We start from the raw sequence: 23684 nt of genomic DNA, 5'->3' as shown, positions 1-23684 counted from the left end.
GTAGAAAACTTAGAAAATGAAGAAAAATAAGAAAAAAACATATAACTTCTTTGTGACATATATGCATATGTATCTTTTTTCACTTAAATATCTAATGTGACCATTTGATCATGCTCTCTAATGGCTATATAATAGCCTATCATACAGCAGAACACATTCTACCTGTACATGGAGGTTTTAGATAGCTATATCCAATGCCATAGTATAGTTTTATTTAAAAGTGGGTTCACAAGGGATATATCTACAAAGAAATTCTGAAATAATTTACTATGATTATATTATTTATTCAATGGTAATAAACATGGAAGCAATAAAAAGTTACATATTTGCTTGATTTCAAAATTGTTTTAATTTATAAGTTTTTTAAGTCCAAAGTAATTCTAGTGTTTTGCCAATGTGATATCAAGTTTTTTCCTACCTTGCTATTGAAAGTTTTTCTCCTTTCTTCCAGTCCCACAGCACAATAGCATGGCTATCATCTATGCCAACTGACACTAAACGTTTCCCATCCGCTGTGGAAAATTGAGATAAACTATTAACAGTCAGATGATGGAAAACATTCAGTATATATTCTAAACCCATGTCCTTTATTTAAAATTTGATAAAATAATGTTAAATGTTAGGCATGCTTACAACTATAAAAAGAACCAGCATTTATAAGGGATGGGGAATAAAAGTTTCTCAAATCCTCTAAAACATCTACTGTCATTGCACCTGACCTCCTTTTTCTTATCTATCCATCAGGTTGGGGTGTAGGGAGGCAGACAAGAAAAATGGAAAAAAGAGATTAAAAAATAGAAGGAAAGGGAAAATTAACAAAGGGATTAAGAAAATATTTAATTAAATTCATCATAAGAAATCTACTGTAATATAAATAAGAACTTAGAGTGACTATAAAAAGTTAACCAAATGAAAAACATGTAAGTTACAACAACATACTGCCACTAATATGACTACTTTTAGTGAAGGTCATTATCAAGTAATACGTAATTAATACATTAAACAAATCATTGAGACAAATGATCACTGAATATCCTTATGGGTGTGCATTCTTATAGGCTATAAAAGCTCAGACCACAAGAAAGTATTTTCCACTTTACCACACTTTACTAGGCTAAATTATTTCCTCATTGTGACAGTGGTATTTTTCTTGGTGACTCACTTGGTTTGCAATTCATTTTCTAGTTTCTTAACTGTTACCAAATCCTTGAACATGTATACATATTTCCCTCTGAACTCTGCTATGGATAATTTATCACTTCAGTCAGAGCAGCAAAAGCACTAATTCATTGTTTCTTAATATAGAAATCTCTATTAATAGTATTTCCTCCCTCTTCCCAATTCACACCCTAGCTTTCACTATGATATCTACCTGTAGTTGTCACACTTTTAAATAAACAGAAAACTGCTAACATAATCTGAAATTATTTTTACAAGATAGCTTAAAATTGTCACTTTATAAATATCTCTAAAATAAGTATTTCAGTTCTCAACTCTTTCTTTGCTAGCCTTTTACCCTAAACATTTTCAAAGTTTACTCTGGCTATAAAACAGTAAGTGAGATCAGCGCTTGCCCAACATAGGAAATACAAACTACTTGTAGAAATGAGATGAATTTAGGTTGTTATGTAGACAAACATTTTTATGTTTACAGAATCATGCTGATTTTAAGTTATAAACTAGCTAGCAAACCCACACTGTCACAGTGTTTGATTACGACAACAGTATATACATTTGATAAAAACTGTGACTGTCACAGCTAAATGACAAGCTTAGGTAACATTGGCTTAAATTAAAATGCTATGTATTGCCACTGCATTTTGTTCATTCTTACTGAGACAGAAAATAGCCTTACCTGAGAAATCAACAGCACTAACACCAAATTGGTGGTGGCCCTTTAATATAGACAATGGTTTAATGGTCTCTGTATCCCATATATGAATTGAGGGATCTCTACCAACCTAAAATAGAAAGAATTATAAAAGTCATTATATACAATTATTTATTTCTGTATCTATTAAAAGGAAATAAAACAAGAGATTTTTACAGCTTGACTTATTTACTACAGAAATTTATTAAATAAAAATATAAAGCAGACTATATATTTGATTTTTTTTCTTATACTTGTTCAAAAGCTAATGAGGCTAGGCTCAGTGTTTCTAGGAATGATGTAACTAGGACTATGTGACTTTTATTCTATATTTCATCAATAAAAATAATAAATGCTTACTGAACATCTATTGTTTCTATGCTAGATACAATGAGTGATAAGACATTCAGGTAGCTTTTGCAAACTCACTGGGAAAACAGAACATTACCAATTAAACACAAACACCTGGTAATAGATGCTTAATGAATATGAAAAGGTTGTGGAGAAACAATTTATGGAAGAGAAGGTACTGGAGGTGGGCCTTCAGAAAGTATAGGACTTGAATATAAAGAAAGCAAGCGCATGGTAGATAAGATAATGGTGTAAACAAATATTCAGAGGGGGTTAAAGTACCAAGCATGTCAAGACCTGAAAAGGCAATTTTACTGCAGCACTCTGTCACTTGTATTTTTAAATTTGGTTTATGATGTTCACTAATGTACAGGTAAAATATCAATTCTTAATTATTCCTCTAGACTCAAGTAACGTATCACTTTCTTTAACCATAAGCATAAAGAGATGTATCTTTGTATATGGAGACAATTCCTGATATAAAAAGAGCTATCAATTATAGTTAATTTTGAGACCGATTTTATAAAAAGATATAACAAATAACACTGCAATTAGCCAATAGTTCACTAAGTTATTCGCCAAACATTACCAGTAACTTAAATTTTTTTTAACATTTTTTGTGGGTAGTGCCAGTAACTTTCAAGTTTTCTTTTTATATATAAACTTCTACAGAATTTGATGCTAATAATAATAAACCCAAGGCATTTATTAATTTACTGTGCTACTCTCTTCCGGTTCTCTGGTTTCTTTGATCCTCCCCACCACTTTTTTTTTTTTTTTGGAGACAGGGTTTCACTCCTGTTGCCCTGCTGGAGTGAAATGGCATGATGTTGGCTCACTGCAACCTCTGCCTCCCAGGCTAACGTGATCTTCCTGTCTCAACCTCCCAAGTAGCTGGGACTACAGGCATGAGTCACCATGCCCAGCTAATTTTTTGTAGAGATGGGTTTTCACCTTGTGCCCAGGCTAGTTTTGAACTCCTGAGCTCAAGTGATCTACCCGCCTCAGACTTCAAAAGTGCTAGGATTACAGGCACGAGCCACCATGCCCAGCTTCCTTGACTCCTACTACTGAGTTTCCTTCTCAATTCCTTCACCTGTTGCTTAAATACAAACCTCTCCCAAGATTGTCTTTAATTCTTCAGTCTTCTCATTCTTCACTTTTGCCCTGAGGTATCTCACTTCTATAGTTTCAGTGGTTAAATCAATAAAAACCTCCCAATTCCTACTCTCGAATGGTTATTTTTCCTCTGAATCCAAGACTTAGATTTTCAATTGTCTACTGGACATCTCACCTGGAAATTATGATGATGACTAACAGTCACTGAGAACTGATTTATGTGCCAGAAACTGTTCTAAGAACTTTACAAAGATTGACTCAGGTACCAATCACAACAACTCTACAAGATAGGAACAGACAATATCCTTATTTTAAAGGATACAGAAATGAAGGCAAAAAGAGGTTAGGTAATTTGCCAGTAGCTAGTAACTGGAAGAGCTTGGATTTCAATATCATATTCAAGGAGGCATAGACAGTATTTAGTATAATACTGAGAATTATTAAAGTACACTTAGGGCATCTCACTCAGGGATGAAGGGGAGAAGGGAGAGGTTGGGAGAGTTCTCAGACTTAGCCTAAGTCTTAAAAGGAACAGAAATTAGATAAAGTTGGAAGGTTGAATAGAAGTTGAAGGAAATAATTTTCTAAGAGGATAGAACTAAGTAAAAGACATGAAACAGCATTATATGTGTTGGACAAATTCTATATATCTCAGAAGGCAAGAACTCTCCAACCTCCCCATTTTATCTCTTACCATTTGCCTCTTCGAATAGAGGCAAGTGGTAAGAGATAAAATGGGGAGGTTGGAGGGTCAGACTTAGTTAAATGAAATTCAAGGCATTTAACCCAAGTCTGACTCTCAACTTTCCCTTTTTATCTCTTACCATTTAGAGCTTATGGCTATTAAGACAGCTTCTTAGCCTACAAGGTATTAATACTAATAAACATTGCAGAATTTTAAGTCTTTTAGAAGATTATTAGTGAATGGAGAAAATGGATAGAATAAAATAAGCAGGAGATCAATTGGCTACAGTAATGTTTCAGAAATTGTGAAGTATTCATTATCAGTAGAGATATGGAAAAATTAAAGAAATAAGAATACTGAAGATAAAAGAATGGGTGCAACTTGAGAACTGACTAGTTTTAGGGGATGAAGAACAAGATTAACTTCCAGGCTTAGGCAACCAAGTTAATATACTGCTATGTTCTAAGACGGAAACAGAAAAGGATGTTTTGAAGGGAAGATTAATCCTATTTATCTCCATTTTAGATATGTTGAATCTGAGCTGCCACATCTGAATTAGTGTGTTTCTAGTGAATTTTACACACACACACACACACACACACACACACACACACACACAAATATATATACACAGAGTAATTTGTCCCATTTTTATGCTAGATAGTGCTCCTGATAGTGGCAGCCAATCTGAGTTATCTTCATGTTTCCCCCACAACATTTAATGCTTTTGAATAGGAAGCACTCAACAACCATTTGCTGAATTAAATAAAATTTCCAAATTACAGTACAATTCGTCAACATTACTTAAGTTTCCAGGTGAGTTTCTCTCGTATTCTTTCACATTTCCACTTAAGGTCACAGTTCCTGACAAGGGGTTATTCTTTGTATTTAATTCCCCAAAAGACAAAACTCTCTAGATTTTTCATCTAAATTTTTAAAAATTGTTTTATTTGGAAAAAGTGCTTCTTATAAAAGGGCAGTTGCAAAATACAGAGACCTCTGCAACAATTATTTGTTTTTTTCTTAAAGTGAACGAATAGGTGGGATCCAAGGAATCAAAGCAGTAGATGGACAAGGGGCATCCCCGAGTTATTTTCAGGAAACAGAGCAACAAAACACAAAGGTAAATTTTCCAATCAAGGAATTCTTCCAACAACTTAACTTTAGCTAATCTCAGGGATTCCCAAGCCCTCCCCTTCGGTAGAAAAGTATGATTTATTACTGGAAACCCATTACTCCACTACAATAAACACCTCAGAACAGAGTTTTGAATCACATCTGTCTATCTGAAAGCTCAAGGGTAAAATAAAGCAGATATCCACAAAAACAAACACAAAAACCTGACAACAAAATGCCCCAAATGAGGACAAAGGTTTCTCAGAAAGTACCTACACTGGAAAGGCTAGATCGTAAAACATTAAATACAACTGTGTATCCAAGACGCAGTTTGTGTTAATATATGGGATAACAAGGTAGTTTTAACTTCTATGGCTAATCCCATTTCTCTATTTATACAAAGCCAGGCACTGCTATATTGACAACTACCAATATACTGCTTTGTCTTCTAAGATCTATCAACTACACAAGGCTTAAACCACTAAACCAAGTTTTTCTACTAAGGCTAAGAACACTGCATCTATGCAGAGATGAGAAGCTTATCACACACTCACACACACCATGTCAGCCCTTGGGAGTCAACTTCCAACTATGCATTGATGTTATGCCTCTATATCTTTTATATGTATTATTTCTCAATTTTCCTATTATGCAAAACAGTAGAAATCTCAACACATTCACACCTGGTTCTGGTTACCCAGTAGTATAACTTGTGTGCAATTAAACAAGAGACCAAAACCATAGAAGAAGTGCACATGGTGGGGATTACAGGGTAGGGAACAGATATAAAAACACACATGTGCAGATTTCACCAGAGACCTCAAGGATCCACATCCCATGTCTGGAGCAGAAGGCTTTTTCACCTAAATTTCAAAACACTCAGACAAAATACTCAGAAGTATTTCTCTGGGGCTGGGCATGATAGCGCATGCCAGTAATCCCAGCACTTTGGGAGGCCGAGGCAGGCGGATCATGAGGTCGAGAGATCGAGACCATCCTGGCCAACATGGGGAAACCCTGTCTCTACTAAAAATATATATATATATATATATATATAAATTAGCTGGGCATGGTGGTGTATGACTACAGTCCCAGCCAGTTGGGAGGCTGAGGCAGGAGAATCACTTGAACCTGGGAGGCAGAGGTTGAAGTGAGCCAAGATTACACCACCGCACTCCAGCCTGGCAACAGAGCGAGACTCAGTCTTAAAAAAAAAAAAAAAAAAAAAAGTATTTCTCCTTTCAATAACATTTATTTTTTCATTCTGAGCCATTTTAACACATTTATGTTAGAAGTATAAAACTTTATAGAGATGGGACTGGGTGGCTGCACTATTACCCAGGAAAGACCTGGAAAACATTGGGAGGAGATAAGGCTACAGTATGAGCCCGTGTCTTGCAATAAAGAATTTGAATCTGCAGTGTGTAAAGCAGAAATGCTGTTGGGTAAGCAAAGCCAGAAGCACAGGAGCTATGACTTGATGGGTAGTCAGGGAAAACCTGTGGCATACTAATTTTTTATTTAATCTGACCTGAATTTCCTCAAATCCCAGGATCATGGTAGCAAATGGCCACTTTTTACAGTCTTCATTCCAGTAGTACCAGAATAATGTTCAACTCCTTGCCATAGCACTTGAGCACATAACTGTGCTTCAAGAGGAACTATTTCTGTAAGCTAAAGGTCAATAGTGTCCCTGAGGCCCCCACCTACCTTCCTGATTAGTTCCTCCATTAATGTCCACAATGCATTCTAAGATTTGAATGATGTAGGTTACTCATAGTTCTTTTTTTTTTAACTTCTGCACTTAGAACTCATAGTTCTTTAAATAAGTTGGGTTTTTTTTTTTTTTGCCTTATTTTTACACATGCTATAATATACTTAGAATGCTTTCCCCAAACCCCACCCCCACTGCCAGGTAAACAACTCAGCTCAAATGTCATCATCTGTAGGAGCGTTTCCTTGATTCTCCTGGACACAATCAATCATTAGTTCTTCATTAAATTGCTGCTGGGCTTTGTACATGTCTTTACATTTTAAAACGGTGATTTTGCCTTCCAATGGACATCTGGGCACTGTTTGGAGACATTTTGGTTTGCCACAACTCAGGGAAGTGGGTGTTACTGGCATCTAGTGCGTAGAGACCAGGGATGCTGCTAAATATCCTACAATGCATAGGTCAGCCTCCCACAAAAAAAAAAATCTGGCCCAAAACATCAATAGTGCTAAGGTATTGTCATAAATACATATCAGAGAAGCTTCTCTGATCTATATTTATGATACTGTATTACAACTCAGAATATGAGTTTTCATCACGGCAAGAAGTTGTCTTATTTATCTTTATATTCCTAGCACAATTCTTGGTACATAGAATGTGCTTGATGGATGTTTTTGAGTGAATGAAAGAAAGGAAAGAGGAGAGAGGAAGGAAAGAGCAAGTAAGAAGAGGCATAAAAAACGGGAGGAAGAATGGGAGAAAGAAAAAAGGGAGTTTTCTCTCCTTTCAAGAAAGCTATATGGGAGGATGCAAGTTGCCCCCTTTTCCATATATCCCAGGTAGATGATATATTTACATACTATTTAAAGCCAGATAGACTGAAGGCTTTAGGCTTTACTCTCTATTAGCTGATTGATCTCAAGCAAGTTCTCCAAACCTAAACCTTCTCATTTGTAGACGGCAGGAAATAATTTTACTCTCACAACGTTCAGGTGAGAATAAAACGAATATACATTCATAAACTAGTACTTACACATAGTAAGAATCTATAAACATAATTTATTCCCTTCCTTCTCTAAGAATACTCATATAGAGAGGCATCAGTTAACACTTTCCTCAGTGTTTTCTATTTCAATATTTGTGCTTTCTACTTTGCTAAACCTGAATAGATTAGTATCATGGTTGTAAAGTAAAAAGACATAGTCCTTTGGTTTGTCACAGGACATTTGTTAAATAATTTACTGTTTTAGGTAACCCAACCTAAAAAAACCAGATTTCTAGTCTTATGTTTTCTCTAATTTTACTCACAAATTTAAAAAATTAATATCATGACAGAAATAAAATAAGCCAGAGCTATGAGTTCCAAGTTAAATTAATTAAAACAATAAAAACTTTAAAACTGTAGGAAAAAAGTTTGGGGTAAATTATATTTATAATATGAAAATAAAACCCATCCTAAAGAATTTTTTACTCTCATTTCCTAGAACACAAAGGAGATATATGATTAATTTATTTAAACTCAAACAACGGTGTAGTTTACTGTCAGTCTTTACAACCTACCTGGCCTGTTGCCACGTAGTCTTTCAAAGGGTGAATAGTTAGGCAGAGAATATCATCATCATGACCCAGATAAAAACGCTGTGTGTTCTGCTGTCGATTATAAATGACACCCACTGCTGCTACATGGTACACAATTTCACCAATTTGAGTATAAAACAGATTACTTCGACAGTCATAACCTCTGTAACTAATATAGAAAACAAATCACACACAATTAATTTTGGCCTTTTAGCTGATCAATACAGAATATACAGGGGAGAAGTAGGTACTTTTCAGGTAAGTCATTCAATTTCCAGTTTTACAGAATAGTAAACAATTTTTTTTTAAGATATGGGGTCTTGCTCTGTCGCTCAGGCTGAAGTGCAGTGGTGTGATCTCAGTTCCCTGCAGCCTCTACCTCCCAGGCTCAAATGATCCTCTCACCTCAGCCCCTCAAGTAGTTGGACTACAGCAGTGTGTCACCATGCCTGGCAAATTTTTGTATTTTTTGTAAAGATGGGGTTTTGCCATGTTGCCCAGACTGGTCTCAAACTCCTGAGCTCCCCCCCCATCTTGGCCTCCCAAAGTGCTGAGATTACAGGTGTAAGCCACTACATCCAGCCTAAACAGTTAAAAAAAAATACCACCATCTCTGATCCAATAAACTTTTATGAATTGGTTGGACTACAAATAGCTAAATCTAAGCTATAATACTGAATGAAAAAAATAAGGTAGAGGATAGTATGTACAGTATATTTACATAATATTATATACTATAAAACAAAAAATTGCTTTTTATAAGTAAAGGGTGTAGAAAAGAATATATATTTGTATTTGTTGTATATGTGTAAGTATTTCTGAAACTAAGTCACAGTGACTATCTGCAGAGAGGGGAAATGATGGCTGGGAAGACAGAGGTGGGAGAAAGATTTTCAAACTGTACCCTTTTATACACATCGTTAGACCAAAGACTACAACATATATTTCAAAAATAAGTTTAAACAACAATTTTTTTCTCTTTTTTTCACCACTATCCTGACAAGGAAAAACAACAATTATACTCATCCAAGAAAAAGTATAAGTCTATTCATAGCAAACTTGCTTTGTACTTCAAAGAAACCCAATTCATAAAATACAACTGCATAGAAACTACTGCCCATTTTAACACTGGAGAAAAAATATTTTTACTAGAAAAATCCTTTTTCAAATTCTTGTTAAGTATTATCAGTCAGGTAAGAAAATTAATGCTGGGTGAAAGGTAGAAAAGTCAGATTGGAAAATCTGTTTCTGCCAAGCTGAAATGTGAGACCTATACGGCCAGATGTTCTAAGAGAATCTAGAACCTATATTTTAGTAAAATTAAAATATTTAGGCAAAAATGCTCATGCAAGAGGAAGTCACAGTATCATTTCAAATTAGACACGGTAAGGGGAGATGATTCTCTCTTACATTTTACTTATTTTAAGTGTTTAAAGAGGTCCGTTTCCATAAATATGAAACTTCCATAAGACAAAAATTTTAAATAAACACTTACATAGTGCTTATTATGTGTCACATAACATAAGTTACCACTAGCACTGTCTTATTTACTCCCAATCAGAACCTTATAAGGCAAGTACTTGATACGATTTGGTTATTTGTCCTGTCCAAATCTCATGTTGAAATGTGATTCCTAGTGTGGGATGTTAGGCCTGGTGGGAAGTGTTTGGGTTATGGGGGTGGATTCCTCATGAATGGCTTGGTGCCATTCTTTCACTTCTTTCTTGATTCCTCTCCCACTATGTAACACACCTGTTCCCCCTTTGCCTTCTGCCATGAGTTAAAGCTTCTTGACACTTCACCAGAAGCTGAGCAGATGCTGGTGCCATGCTTGTGCAGCCTGCAGAACACTGAGCCAAATAAACCTCTTTTCTTTATAAATTATCCAGCTTCAGGTATTCCTTTATAGCAATGTGAAACAGACTAACACAGTACTATTATCTCCATTTTACAGACAAAAAAACAGAGGCACAGAGAGGTTGATTTGTTCCAATTCACAAAGCACACACATCATTAATATGATGTATTACATACAATGTAATACATAATACATCATATTAATCTAAGTCAAATATGCCCAGTTGTCCCAGCAATGTCCTTTGTAATCATTTTAAAAAATCCAGATTTTTTAAAAAATATCTTGCAATTTGGTTTTGTTGTCTAATGTCTCCTCATGATTATATTCAAGTGATATATTTGTAGCATGGGCAATGTTGTATCCTTTCGGATATGTCATTTCAGAGGATACAGTCAGTTCTATCATTAGAGATGTTAAGCTAGTAAGTGTGAACCAAAATTCAAACATATAAATGAAAGACAGTTGTTTTATACCCGTGAACAAAGTGTAATCGAATACTATTTCCTGGAGCCCGCTCTCTTCTTTTAGAAGTAGCACTTTTTTGTTTCTCTTTGCATTGTTCTTTAAGCTGAGGTAGATCTTCTTTGTAAACCTTTAAAAAATGTATATAAGTAGGAATATTCTTAGAATATATATTAATAAAGGTGTTCATATACTCCCAATATAACTTTCAGACACTGTCTGAAAACATGATCAGCTTTAATAATTGTCTTAAATGAGAAGGTAATTCATGAAATTTACTCCCTTGGAAAAAACAAATTCACATTTTCTATGTATCACACTGACAGATAGTGTTCCAGGAAATTTTTATACTTCATAAAAGAATATACTTCATTTAAGGGAATAAATGTGAGTATACTATGACAAAAGACTATAGGCAAATAGAAGGCAAGCACACTTAATATACCAAGCATTTAATATAAAAAATTTTTTACACAAACGTACTTTAACACTGACAGTGGGAAAACTAATATAGTCATACATTGCTTGGGAAATTAAAGCCACAAAAGATAACAACAGATGACTAACTGGGAGCAAGATAAAGAAGAAATTGGACTTTTCAGAGAAAAACCTTGTGATACGGAAAATTACCTGTCGACGGTACGTGAGCTGTGTCTCTTGTTCAATTTCAGAATCCAGTTCTGGAACATCAGACAGATCTGAATCTGATTCATCACTATTAGAGTCAGCCAGACTTTCTGTAATTTTTTAAAGATAAAATGTTACTTGTTTAAAGAAGATTCATTTTCAAAACAGCACTGTAAAATTAATGATTAAGAGCTATGCCAGTTGACATGGAGACAAGCCATAAAACAATCAAATGAAATTACCTATTCAAGTGACACAGATGTCAGTAAACTGTACTACAGATTATCTTCCTCTCCACTCACTGCAAACTCAATAGCTCCTTTAAATCCCTTCACTGGCTCCCCAATGACCGCTACATCAAATTTAAATGTCTGTGCAAATATAAGTGAATATAACCTATAATTAACATGAAAAATAGCTAAAAATACTATATGCAACAGATGAATTGACATTAGATTAACTTTTGTCAATAAAAGCATTTACAAAATCTAGATACCCACCTCCCAGAGGATATATTAAGTATTTGTTTTGCTATTCATAACTGTTTCTTCACTCGTTATTTGATATATTAAAATGCAACCAAAATTACTTTGTATTCCATACTCTGTGACATCTAACTTTAAACACATAGAACTAATATTTTAACTTGAAATTTCTCCTAATAACAAACTATACTGTTAACTTATGAGGCTAGATCATACTTCAATATAAAATTGTTATTTGGGGGTTACTGAAGAGTAATTTGACAGGAAAACTGTTTAGGTAATGTATAATACTCACCTTGGGGTGCTATGTGAAGAGCATCTTTCAGTTTTCTTTCAGGAATAAATTTCCACTGAAAGACAGAGTGATCTGCTCCACCAATAGAAATAACCCACTGATAATCATGTGACCATCTGACATTAGTTACGTGAGCTGAATGGCCAATATATTTTCTAAACTTGGCCCCTATAATAAAAATATATCTTTAAATTGATAAACAAAAGCTATCACACAGAATACCATTTCAAGCAATTTTTATACATGAATCGCTGTGTCATCCTATTATATGAATTATGAACAAATGGGAAAAATGTTGACTCAAAAATTGGTTGAATGAACAAATAAATGAAGGAATCTATATCAAGGAATGTAAATACCTCCTCTTCTGATTCACAAGGAACCACAAGGGCTGTGAGGTATTTTCTTACTGCTTTTAGAAAAACCTGGGGATCAACTGTTTTTATATTAAGACATTTGAATGTTTTGGCCTGAGGCCCTTGGTTGTAAGTGAAATTCAAAGGACTAATCAAGTCGACCTTACCCCCATTATTCTCAAATCAAGCAGCCAGAGGATCCTTTCAACACTTAAGTCATCAACAAAATAATAGCAAACTGAATTCAGCAACATATAAAAAGGATTATACAATATAATCAAATGAGATTTATGAAAGGAATACAGGTTTGGTTCAACATAAAAAGTCAATCAATGTAATACATCATATTAATCAAAGTCAAATACGTCCATTGTTCCAAAAATGTCCTTTATAATCATTTTAAAAATCCAGATACTTTAAACAATATCTTTCAATTTGGGTTTTGTCTAATGCCTTCTCATGATTAGATTCAGGTGACTGTTTTGGGCATGAGCAATGTTGTAACCTTTTGGATATGTCATTTCAGGGGATATGGTCAGTTCTATCATTAGAGATGTTAAGCTGTATCATTTGGCTAAGGTGGTATACACCCAATGTCTCCAATTATAAAGGAATCATTTAACTTTGTGGTTAATTTTATTAAAAATTTGTGTGATAATAGGGATATATTTTATTTATTTATTTATTTATGGCAGAGACAGGGTCTTGCTATGTTGCCCAGGCTGGTCTCAAACTCCTGAGCTCAAGAAATCCTCCTGCCTTAGACTCCCAAAGTGTTGGAATTACAGGCATGAGCCACTGCATATGACAAGAATATATTTTTAAAATATATTTTCTATCTCCTCCTTCTCCTGGTATGTGGCAATATATACATATTCTTGTTAAAGTACACAGGATACAATAATGCTTAGCTTCATTTTGATATTGTTTTAAACATTTTATATTAAGCTATATTAAGTTATAGAATACTTGTATATCTTGTATATCAGGATGCCAAGGCCGCATCAATGAAATTCTGGAGAAAAACTTTCATCTTAGTCCTGAATTTAGGGATAACTATCATAATTAAAGCATAAAATACAATCAAAAGTCATCTAAAGTTACAATTTACAGCTGCTTCATAGTAATACTGTTATTTTAGGAATAAATTTTTAATGTAGCTTAATCTAAGTCACTAATTTAACTTCCCATAGTTCAACTCAGCAAAGCCCTATAAGGTAAGGGCTCTTATATAGGAATGCATTACTTGCCTGTTGAGGGAGCTTTGACTACTACTTCCTTTGATGCAACCCTTAAGCACTCCTAGACACCACAGAGTCTTAAAAGTTAAAGCCAGAAATTCTAACAAATAAAATTCCAAGTTCTAAGATGTACTAATTTGTCATGTTAGAGCACATTAAAAAGAATTATCTGAGCATCTACTCTGCCTATGCTGAGTGATAGAGAGAGAGGTACAAATAATCCTGTAAGTCCCTTCCAAACTTTTGAGACTTTTCAAAGACCCTCTTGGATAAACAAAGGCAACTAAACAAGAAAGTTATAAAATAAGTCTAAGGGAAACCAGTTATTTTTAGTCAATGGGACTGTATTAATAATTTTTAATAACCAATTTAATTTTTAATAACTTGTTCTGATAAATGTATATCTTAAAAGCAAACTTAGATATCACATCTTTCATGAAGTGACCTTGACTCACCAAGACCAAGTTACATGCTTCCAGAATTCTCTGTGATTACCCCTTCTGATTATACTTATATAACACTGAAATGCAATAGTCTATTTACGTGTTAACTCCAATAAAACTATAAGCTCCTTGAAGACAGCAGTGATATTTTGTTTAATATATATCCCTGGATGCCTGGTATATAGCAAAAACTCATTAGATATTTGAAGAAAGAGAAAAAGAAAGTAAAAGGAAAGATTAAATTTCCCTTTGCTCTGCCTGGATGAGTTGGAATGCTAAATTGTAATGGAAGAAAGAGTAGTGAAGGAAACTAAAAGGCCATGAACATGATTCCAACCCCTATAATGCACAGAAGAGGGCAAAAATTTGATGTAGCTTAAATATCAGAATTGAAATCAAAAGACTAGTGGCTTGAGCACTGGTTTGACCATTTAATAGCACAGAAGTTTGAGCATTCCACTAAACCTCTTTTGAACTCCATTTCCTCATTTTTAAATATAAATTGGCTTATATGCTCACAAGGTACCTTTTAATTATGAAAATTATGATAAAATGACTAAATAATAAGAATCGTTAAGGCCTAAACAGTCATCAATGAGGACGAATATCTCAGAGAAAAGATTTATCAAAGCAAGCTATAATGATCACAGAAGCTTTCCTAATTTAAAAGAGGATGAAAATTCTTGGTAAGCATAAAGAAATATACTGAAGTATTTGTGTTTCAATGACTCCATTTATTTTCTAATGTGTTTTAATGTGTATTTTCACACAAAGCTGATATGAACTAAATATTTTGAATAAATTGTAGCAATATGACAAAAGATTTTTTCCATTTAACCATGTTTTAAGGATATTAAACTTCTAGATATGGGAATATAAAAATATATGAAAATATCTGACACTAGTAAAAGTAAGAATTTCTTAATATATAAAACTTTACTACCTATACGAAAAGAAAGAGAAATAGATTGGACTACATTGAAATTAAGAATTGGCCATGAAAACACATCATTAAGAAAATAAAAGGCAAGCCACAAACTGGGAAAAGACAACTACAAAGTATAAAAATTACAAAGCATTTGTATCATTAGAGTATATAAAGTAACTCTTACAGATTAATAAAATAAATAACATAATAGAAAAATACGAAAGAGATATGAACCTATGTTTGACAGAGGAGAAAACGCAGAAGACCAAAACATATTTTAAAAGATGGTTAACCGCCTTCATAGTCAGAAAAATGAAAATTAAGACCTCAATGTGACATCATTTACACTAACTGAACTTGCAAAAATTAGACAGTGTAGCAATATCAAGTGCTGAATCAACAGGCTTTGTAAAATTGTATTATCATTTTAGAAAATAATTTTCTTATAAAGTTCACATTCTCCATGACCCAGAAATTTCACTCCTAGGTATCTCACTCCTTTGAGAAACTTGCATTTAATATCAAAAGATTATAAATGACCCAAATGTCCAATGACAGGAGAATAAATGCATAAATTGCAGCACATATTTACAACACAATATTTTGCAGCAGTGGAAAAAAGGCATTAAAGTTGCATGCAACATAATGGAAGACAGCACTAAATCAGTCTCTTTTATAAATTTTTTTGTTAGATATTTTGTTATTGTTTTCCCTATATATTTCCTATAATCTAAATGATACTTTCTCCAAATATAAATTTTCATTTGTCAAAAAGTAGTACAGAGATGGTCTTGGCCATTGTTAACAGTGATGAAGGGGATATACTAAACTAATCCTGCCCTCTCCATTCTCCCCAGTCCTGACCTACTCACCCTCTATCACAGCCCCTATGCTGCTGCATGGGAAGAGTACTGGATTCTTTCAGAGAGATTATGGTCAAGAGCAGGTGAAAGTAGAGAAAAAGAGAATGATAATGAAGAAAAATATATAGAGGGAGTGGAATGCTTTGGGCTGAAATTAAAGTGCAGTAAATGTAGGGTACATATGGCTCATAATCATTCTCTCTTTGAGCTAACTTCATATTTTTTTTGTTTCAATTACAATTTTTTTTAATGTAAACTACTTCTATTATTTAAAATCCACATTTTGTAAATGCTACACTTCTAAGAAGGCACCTAATGAATATTACCTGAGTGAATACCTAAAATATATTAATACATCAGCTACATTTTTCTAATCTTAAGCTGGATTAACAATGCAACCTAATAATCTAAAAAGAGAATTTTTCAAGTAATACTGCTAACTTCAAAGTATATAATTACGTAAATTCAATAAATATATAATCTTTTTTGGCCCAAGTGGTCTGCAAAACATGAAATTTAAAATACTTATACTAATCCATTAAAAACACAGTAGTCATATTCTGTATTTCCCACTTACCTAGCCACAATCTCAAGTTGACTCACAAATGCCTAGAAATAAAAATCATCCTTACTAGGAAATGCATTACTAACAAAAGTCTAACAAAAGGGAAAAAAAAAAGAAAAACAATTTATACTTCTGTACTTGAAGGAGTGAATAATCTCTTAGATAAGACTAGGCTTTGACAAAATATTCACAAAGCAGTTCAAAGAACTACTATACATACTGTAAATGAAATATCTTGCAAATTATAACAATAATCAATAAATACTATTCACTTGACTAAGAAAACTCAGAAGATTAAAGCATTTCTGTTTTTACATAGAGGTGAGTATGTGAAACAATAAGTAGGAGGAATGCCTAAAGTAAGATCATCATGACTCTTACTAAATCTCACACTATAACCAGGCAAGTATCACCTTAAAATTTGTTGTGCATGGTGACTCACATGTTCTGGCTATGTGGTGGGACTCAAAAATAGGGTACTTTAATTGCTAGAGATTTAACCAGCCTTTTGATATGGTTTGGCTCTGTGTCCCCACCCAAATCTCATCTTGAATTGTAATCCCCACATGTTGAAGGAGGGACCTGATGGGAGGTGATTGAATCACAGGGGCAGTTTCCCTCATGTTGTTCTCGTGATAGTGAGTGAGTTCTCACGAGATCTGATGGTATAAAAGTGTTTGGCAGTTCCCCCATTGCTCCCACTGTCTCTCCTGCTGCCATGTAAGATGTGCCTTGCTTCCCCCTCTCCTTCTGCCATGACTATAAATTTCCTGAGGGCCTTCCCAGCCATGAGGAACCGTGAGTCAATTAAACCTCATTAAAAAAAAATAAATTAACCAGTCCGGGAAGTTCTTTGTAGCAGTGTGAAAATGGACTAACACACCTTTATTAACATACTTAGTAAAATATTTTCACATGCACCTAGGAAGCTGACATCTCACAGGCAGGAATCAACAACAAGACAAGCTGGCAAGACCTTAACCTCATCACTGTACCTTAGGAGCACAACAGAAATACCAGCCTGGGCTTCTGGAAAAATTGATCCCTTAAGTTTGACATCAGTAGATTATATATTTGAATCAAACTACTTTAGCTATTCCCCAAAATCACCTTTACTAAGCTGTACTTTTAATGTTTGCCCAATGGCTTGTATCAATAAGCCAGGTAAAAATCACTACCGCATCTGCTGTAGGTGTTGATGCTCTAAAAATGCACATTCACTGTACCTAGTGTAAAGTCCCATACCACAGGAAAGTTCTCTGAAAATTTTCAAAGAAACTTTGATTTGCTAGAGTAAGTATGCTTTTATTTTTTTAAAATATATAATGAAATTATTTTATGCCCCACTTTATTTTTGGTTTCCAGGAAGCTCAGAATCAAATTTGATGTTTGACTGCTGTCATTTTATCTAGTTTGAATATGGTACTTCTATTTATGTTTCCCCAATACTGATTCTCTATTTGTATAATTACTTTAGTACATATGGACTTGTTATAAGCTGACTGAAATACTTTATGAAATAGGCATGGAATAAATAAATGATGCCTAATAAAGCATTTTATTTAATTATCCCAGGTCTATGAACAGAATGATTCCTATCATTTTAGAAGAGATCCAAGAAAAAGAGGTGATATAAAAAACATGTAGAAAATAACCAAATGATAAGACCCTGTATTAGTCCGTTTTCATGCTACTTTAAAGAACTGCCCAAGACTGAGTAATTTATAAAGGAAAGAGGTTTAATTGACTCACAGTTCAGCATGGCTGGGGAGGCCTCAGGAAACTTATAATCATGGCAGAAGGGGAAAGGGAAGCAAGGCACCTTCTTCACAGGAGGGCAGGAAGAAATATGTGAGATCACAGGAAAAACTACCATTTATAAAACCATTGGATTTTGTGAGAATTCATTCACTATCACAACAGCAGCATGGGGGAAACTGCCCATAATCCAATCACTTCCCACCAGGTTTCTCCCTTAAAACCTAAGGATTACAAATCAAAATGAGATTTGGCTGGGGACACAAAGCTAAACCATATCAGACTCCAGCTCATACCTGTAATCCTAGTACTTTGGAAGGCCAAGGCAGGCAGATCACCTGAGGTCAGGAGTTTAAGACACAATCTGACCAACATGGTGAAACCCTGTCTCTACTAAAAATACAAAAATTAGCTGGGTGTGGTGGCGCATGCCTGTAATCCCAGCTACCCAGGAGGCTGAGGCAGGAGAATCGCTGGATCCCAGAAGGCGGAGGCTGCAGCACACTCCAGCCTGGGCAACAGAGCAAGACTTTATCTCAAAAACAAAAACAAAAACAAAAACAAAAACAACCATCATAGTATATAGTCTGACTATATGAAGGAATTCAGGAAATGAGATGAAAAACTTTTTTTTTTAAAAGAGATATAGTGCATTCATAACAACATATGAATTCAAAAAGAATTTTCTAATAAAACTTCATGATGAAAATAAATGCAACATATGACATTAATTTTCGAATTAGCAAAATAAAACCCTTCATCAATCAGTGTACATTTAAAAATGCAAAATCCTTTCATTTATCTCAACTAATTTTCTGCAAGAATATAAAAGTCTTTTGTGAGAGAAAGGTTACTTAATAATATTTTGAAAGAAAAAGTACCTTTTCTTAAACATGGATATCGGAATAATTTTATAATTCCATAGTCATCAGCTGTAACTAAAACTTGGCCAATATAATTTCCATCTACTGAATTTACATCGTTGATATCTGAATACTTGGGCCAAATTCCATTTACTTCAAGGCCTGAAACACATGTCCATGAAGCCCAATGAACACCTTTTATTTCTTCTGTACTTGTCACCTCTTTTCCTCCTAAAAATGAATCAGAGTCTTTATTTAAGAAGTTATTTCATTTGATTTTCTCAAGCCTAAACTGTACTGATAGCATAGTAAATTCTAAAATTTAAAGTATCTTCCCACCCCACTTAGAGGAAAATACATATAGGTAGGTAAGTTTGAGTTAAGAGAAAAGATAACGAAATGCAAGGATTTTTTTAAAAAGCTACTACCAAAATTACACCGATTCAGAGACACACATTGCCTTGAATGATTAGCTTAGCAGGTTCACTTATATGGAGAAAAAAAACTGAATCCTATTTAAGAAATGATACAGATTAGTGATAACAGATAAGTTATTTTAAAAAGGTAAAAGCTATGAGAAAGTGGCAAATCAGGTATTAAAAAAGAAGCCTAAGACACATAGTTGAGAAAAAAGAGAGAACTGGAAAACACCAAGAAGAAAGGATGAGGGTGGGGCAATACATTTACATTAGGTAAGAAGACTTTAGGACCCAGTCAATCTTCATTACATATAGACCGTTAATGAAAAACTTTGGGGGAGACGCATTAACTGAATTATGCAGCTCATTTTATATAATAAGTTCTTGGAAGATAGTGACAAATTCACTAAGCACCACAATAAATAAAGTATTATGCAGTGGCCAGGTGCAGTGGCTCCCACCTGTAGTCCCAGCACTTTGGGAGGCTGAGACAGGCAGATCACTGAAGGTCAGCAGTTAGAGACCAGCCTGGCCAACATGGTGAAACGCTGTCTCTACTAAAAATATAAAAATTAGCTGGGCATGGTGTTGGGCCCCTGTAATCTCAGCTACTTAGGACGCTGAGGCAGTTAAATCACTTGAACCTCAGAGGCAGAGGCTGCATGAGCCTAGCCGTACCACTACACTCCAGCCTGGGCAACAGAGCAAAACTCCATCTCAAATAAATAAATAAATAAATAAAATAACTAAGAGGTAATATTTTGATGATTCGGCTTTTATTCCATCCATTCATTCACTCACTTGCTAATTTATTTACTTATTTATTTAGTTAGAACCATAGTCTTCCTCTTTCACCAAGGCTGGAGTACACTGGCACGATCTTGGCTCCCTGCAGCCTTGAACTCCCAGTTCCAATGATCCTCCCACTGTAGGCACATGCCACGACATTCTGCTCTTTTTTTTTTTTCTTTTTGGTAGACATGTGGTCTCACCATGCTGCCCTGGCTGTTCTCAAACTCCTGGGCTCACAAGATCCTCCCACTTTAACTTCCCAAAGTGTTGGGATTATGGGCATGAGCCACTGAACACAGCCTATTCCTCTTTTAAAATCTTTGAAACTCTGTTTTTCAAAGTGAGTTTGTTAGTTATATTATTAATATTTGCAAAGTTTATTTTTTTTTTTGAGACAGGCTCTTGCTCTATTGCATAGGCTGGAATGCATGAGGCAACATAATGGCTCACCGCAGCCTCATTCTCCCAGGCTCAAGTGACCCTCCTATCCCGACCTCTTGAATAACTGGGACTACAGGTGCATACCACTACACCCAGCTAGTTTTTGTATTTTTTGGCAAAGATGGTTTTTTTTTTTTTTCATGTTGCCCAGGCTGGTCTCAAACTCCTAGGCTCAAGCTGTCAGTCCACTGTGGCTTCCCAAAGTGTTGGGATTATAGGCGTGAGCCACCATGCCCAGCCTGCAAAGTTTGAGATAATCACGAAAAACAAATAATTTATTGGTCACACATTTCCAGTAATTATAGTCACTTAATTAGTTCTATCCACAAAAGTGGCATTTTGACTCTCTAAGATACAGTGGTACTTTACCATATACTATGCTCATGGTATGGAATTCAATAAAAAGTGAATCTGTTTTAGGTCCTCCAGGCAAAAGAGTTTTAATTCAGAACCAAAGGATTTAGAGTAGTAGTTGCCAGGCACTGGGAGAGGCAGAGGACAGTGAGGGCTGGGCGGGGGTGGATATAAAGAGATGTAAGGTTCAGTTATATAGGATGAATAAATTCAGAAGATCGAATGTACAGCATGTTGACTATAGTTAATAATACTGTTACTGTATGGTACACCTGAAATTTGCTAAGAGAGTGGAACTTAAATGTTCTCAGCACACGAGCGCGCGCGCGCACACACACACGAAATGGTAACTATGTAAAGTGACAGAAACATCATTTAGCTTGATTGTGGAAATCATTTCACAGTGTATATATCAAAACATTACATTGTGTATTTTCCGTATATACAATTTTTAATGTCAATTATATCTCAATAAAGTTGAGGGGAAAAAAAACAAAAGAATTTCAATAAAATAAAGCAGGCTTACAGAAAAGTCTACAATGCTTCAAATATTAGCTCAGATCTTCTTTGATTTCCTATGATCAAATGTAATTTACACTCTGCTTCTAGTAAAACTCTAAAATATTGTATAGGCACTACAAATCTATAATTTGCTAGAAATTGTTACCTGGCATTCTATAAAAAAGTCTTTTCCCATTTCCATCATTTGTCTGTAAATATCTACTGTCTGAGGACCAGTCCAGATGAGTGATGAAACTAAAGGATCCCAAACACTCGCCAACTTTTTTATAACGCTGAGCAACTCCATAAATATCAACTGAGCTGTCATTGCATCCAACAGCAAGGTAAGTTCCATCTGGTGAATATTTTAACTCATGAATTGCCTCCTTCCTATCTTTGATATGTACAACTTCCGTCATATCTCTGTTAAAAAGAAAAAATGAGACTATATGAACAGAAGTCACAACAGAATTAATTCAGTTTCAAACATGTCTAAAATGACTGTGAAGCTGTATCAAATGCTTATAAACTATAAAATAAACATAAATAACACAAGTAGTATTAGTTCAGGAACAATACATTGCTGAACAGAATACATGGAAACAATATATGCCAGAAGTACATGAAAATGCTGAATTTCAGCTTCTAAATTACTTTAAGTACTTTAGAGATCCATACTAAATTTCTGGAATAAAGAATAAAGAAAGCAACAGATTTTTATGCTAAGAGAAGTTCTTTATAAATATGGAGTTTATGAAAAATGTTTAATTTAAACACTATATTTTTCAAATAATTTTTTGTAAGGAGCTAAATGTGCAAAATTACATTCAGAAAATAAGAAAGAATTAATTCATCTCTACTACTTCAGTAATACATTTAAATATATGTCTTTATATAGCTACCACTAGTTATTTTTATTTCAACCTCTTTGACCTTTTTTTTTTTTTTTTTTTTTTTTGAGGCAGAATCTTGTTGTGTTGCCCAGGCTGGAGTGCAGTGGCACAGTCTTGGCTCAGTGCAATCTCAGCCTCCCAGGTTCAAGAGATTCTCACTTCATGCCTCAGCCTCCTGAGTAGCTGGGATTACAGGTACGTGCCACCATGCCTGGCTAATTTTTTTGACCTTTTAAAACAGAACACACATTCCTCCCTTAGGGACCATGTTGACCAGTGAAGTGCAACTTTTTTTCAATGACTTCTTGAGTATCCAAAAAAATACAGATATTAGTAGCAGCCAAAAAATGGATAAATACGTAGTAAAACACTGCTGAGTTTCCGAAGTTGTGAGATTTGTGGGCGGTAGGAAGAGAAGCAGAGGGAAGGAGAGAAAGTCGGAAGAAGTTAAAATTCTTATTTCTAGTCAGCGTCAGAGACTTTTCTTCACATAAATTTTGCCTTCATTGACTTCTGTTACATGTGAGAGAATTAATCTTCAGTTGTATTTGAGTCACTGTGCAGCTGTGGGCCTGTTATAGTACTTAGTGATTTAGCCTAACCAACGTAGTGTTAGAAATTAAAATAGAAAAAGGAGCCCTAAGATAAATCAATGACTGTATTATTTGAAGCTTCTATACTTTTAAGTTTCCCTAGTCAACATCACTTTTGCCTCTGCCTCTGCATTTTCCAGTGACTCCTTCAAGTTAACGTTAAATCCACATACCTTATTGCCCTTTGCTCCATATCCATCCATCCATCCCTCTTCCCTAGATGGAACAAGATTTTTATGAAAAGTCTAAGGTACTATTTGGCAGCTTTTACTTTTATGCCTCCTTTATTTAAAATTTTATAATCTTCTTCATGACCTTTATTAAAATGCTTCTGGAAAATTATTCTGAAGTACTCTAGTATTTTTTACAGCATTTTTGTTCTAGAGACGTAATTGCTCTCAATTAATAAGAGAAGAATGGCTTATGTCCAAGATAACATGGACATAAGCCATTCTTCTCTAATTGGGAGCATTTTCTGTTAACATGCCCTCTGCCCATCAACCCACACACACAC

At 34.6% G+C, this 23684-nt stretch overlaps 1 protein-coding gene across 11 annotated transcripts in view; it reads right to left on the bottom strand.

Annotated features, from left to right (window-relative positions):
- EML5 (EMAP like 5) overlaps positions 1-23684 on the bottom strand; it is a 185737-nt gene that overhangs the window by 90817 nt on the left and 71236 nt on the right. For all 11 annotated transcript variants that reach the window (XR_004271749.1, XM_032287666.1, XM_032287665.1 and 8 more), the window contains 8 exons: positions 21851-22107; positions 19196-19408; positions 12161-12328; positions 11384-11490; positions 10765-10883; positions 8416-8602; positions 1856-1961; positions 419-512 (listed from right to left, as the gene is read on the bottom strand). Coding sequence is in view for 10 of the 11 variants with exons in the window: in XM_032287666.1 (XP_032143557.1) it covers positions 419-512; positions 1856-1961; positions 8416-8602; positions 10765-10883; positions 11384-11490; positions 12161-12328; positions 19196-19408; positions 21851-22107 (1251 nt within the window). In the remaining variant the exon portion in view is untranslated. The remainder of the gene's footprint in view (positions 1-418; positions 513-1855; positions 1962-8415; positions 8603-10764; positions 10884-11383; positions 11491-12160; positions 12329-19195; positions 19409-21850; positions 22108-23684) is intronic.

Source organism: Sapajus apella, unplaced genomic scaffold (genome assembly GCF_009761245.1).
Source record: "Sapajus apella isolate SASKATOON/1434 unplaced genomic scaffold, GSC_monkey_1.0 scaffold20, whole genome shotgun sequence".
Classification (NCBI taxonomy): Eukaryota; Metazoa; Chordata; class Mammalia; order Primates; family Cebidae; genus Sapajus; species Sapajus apella.
The sequence above is the reverse complement of the archived record's forward strand: the minus strand, read 5'-3'. Positions and strand labels throughout refer to the sequence as shown.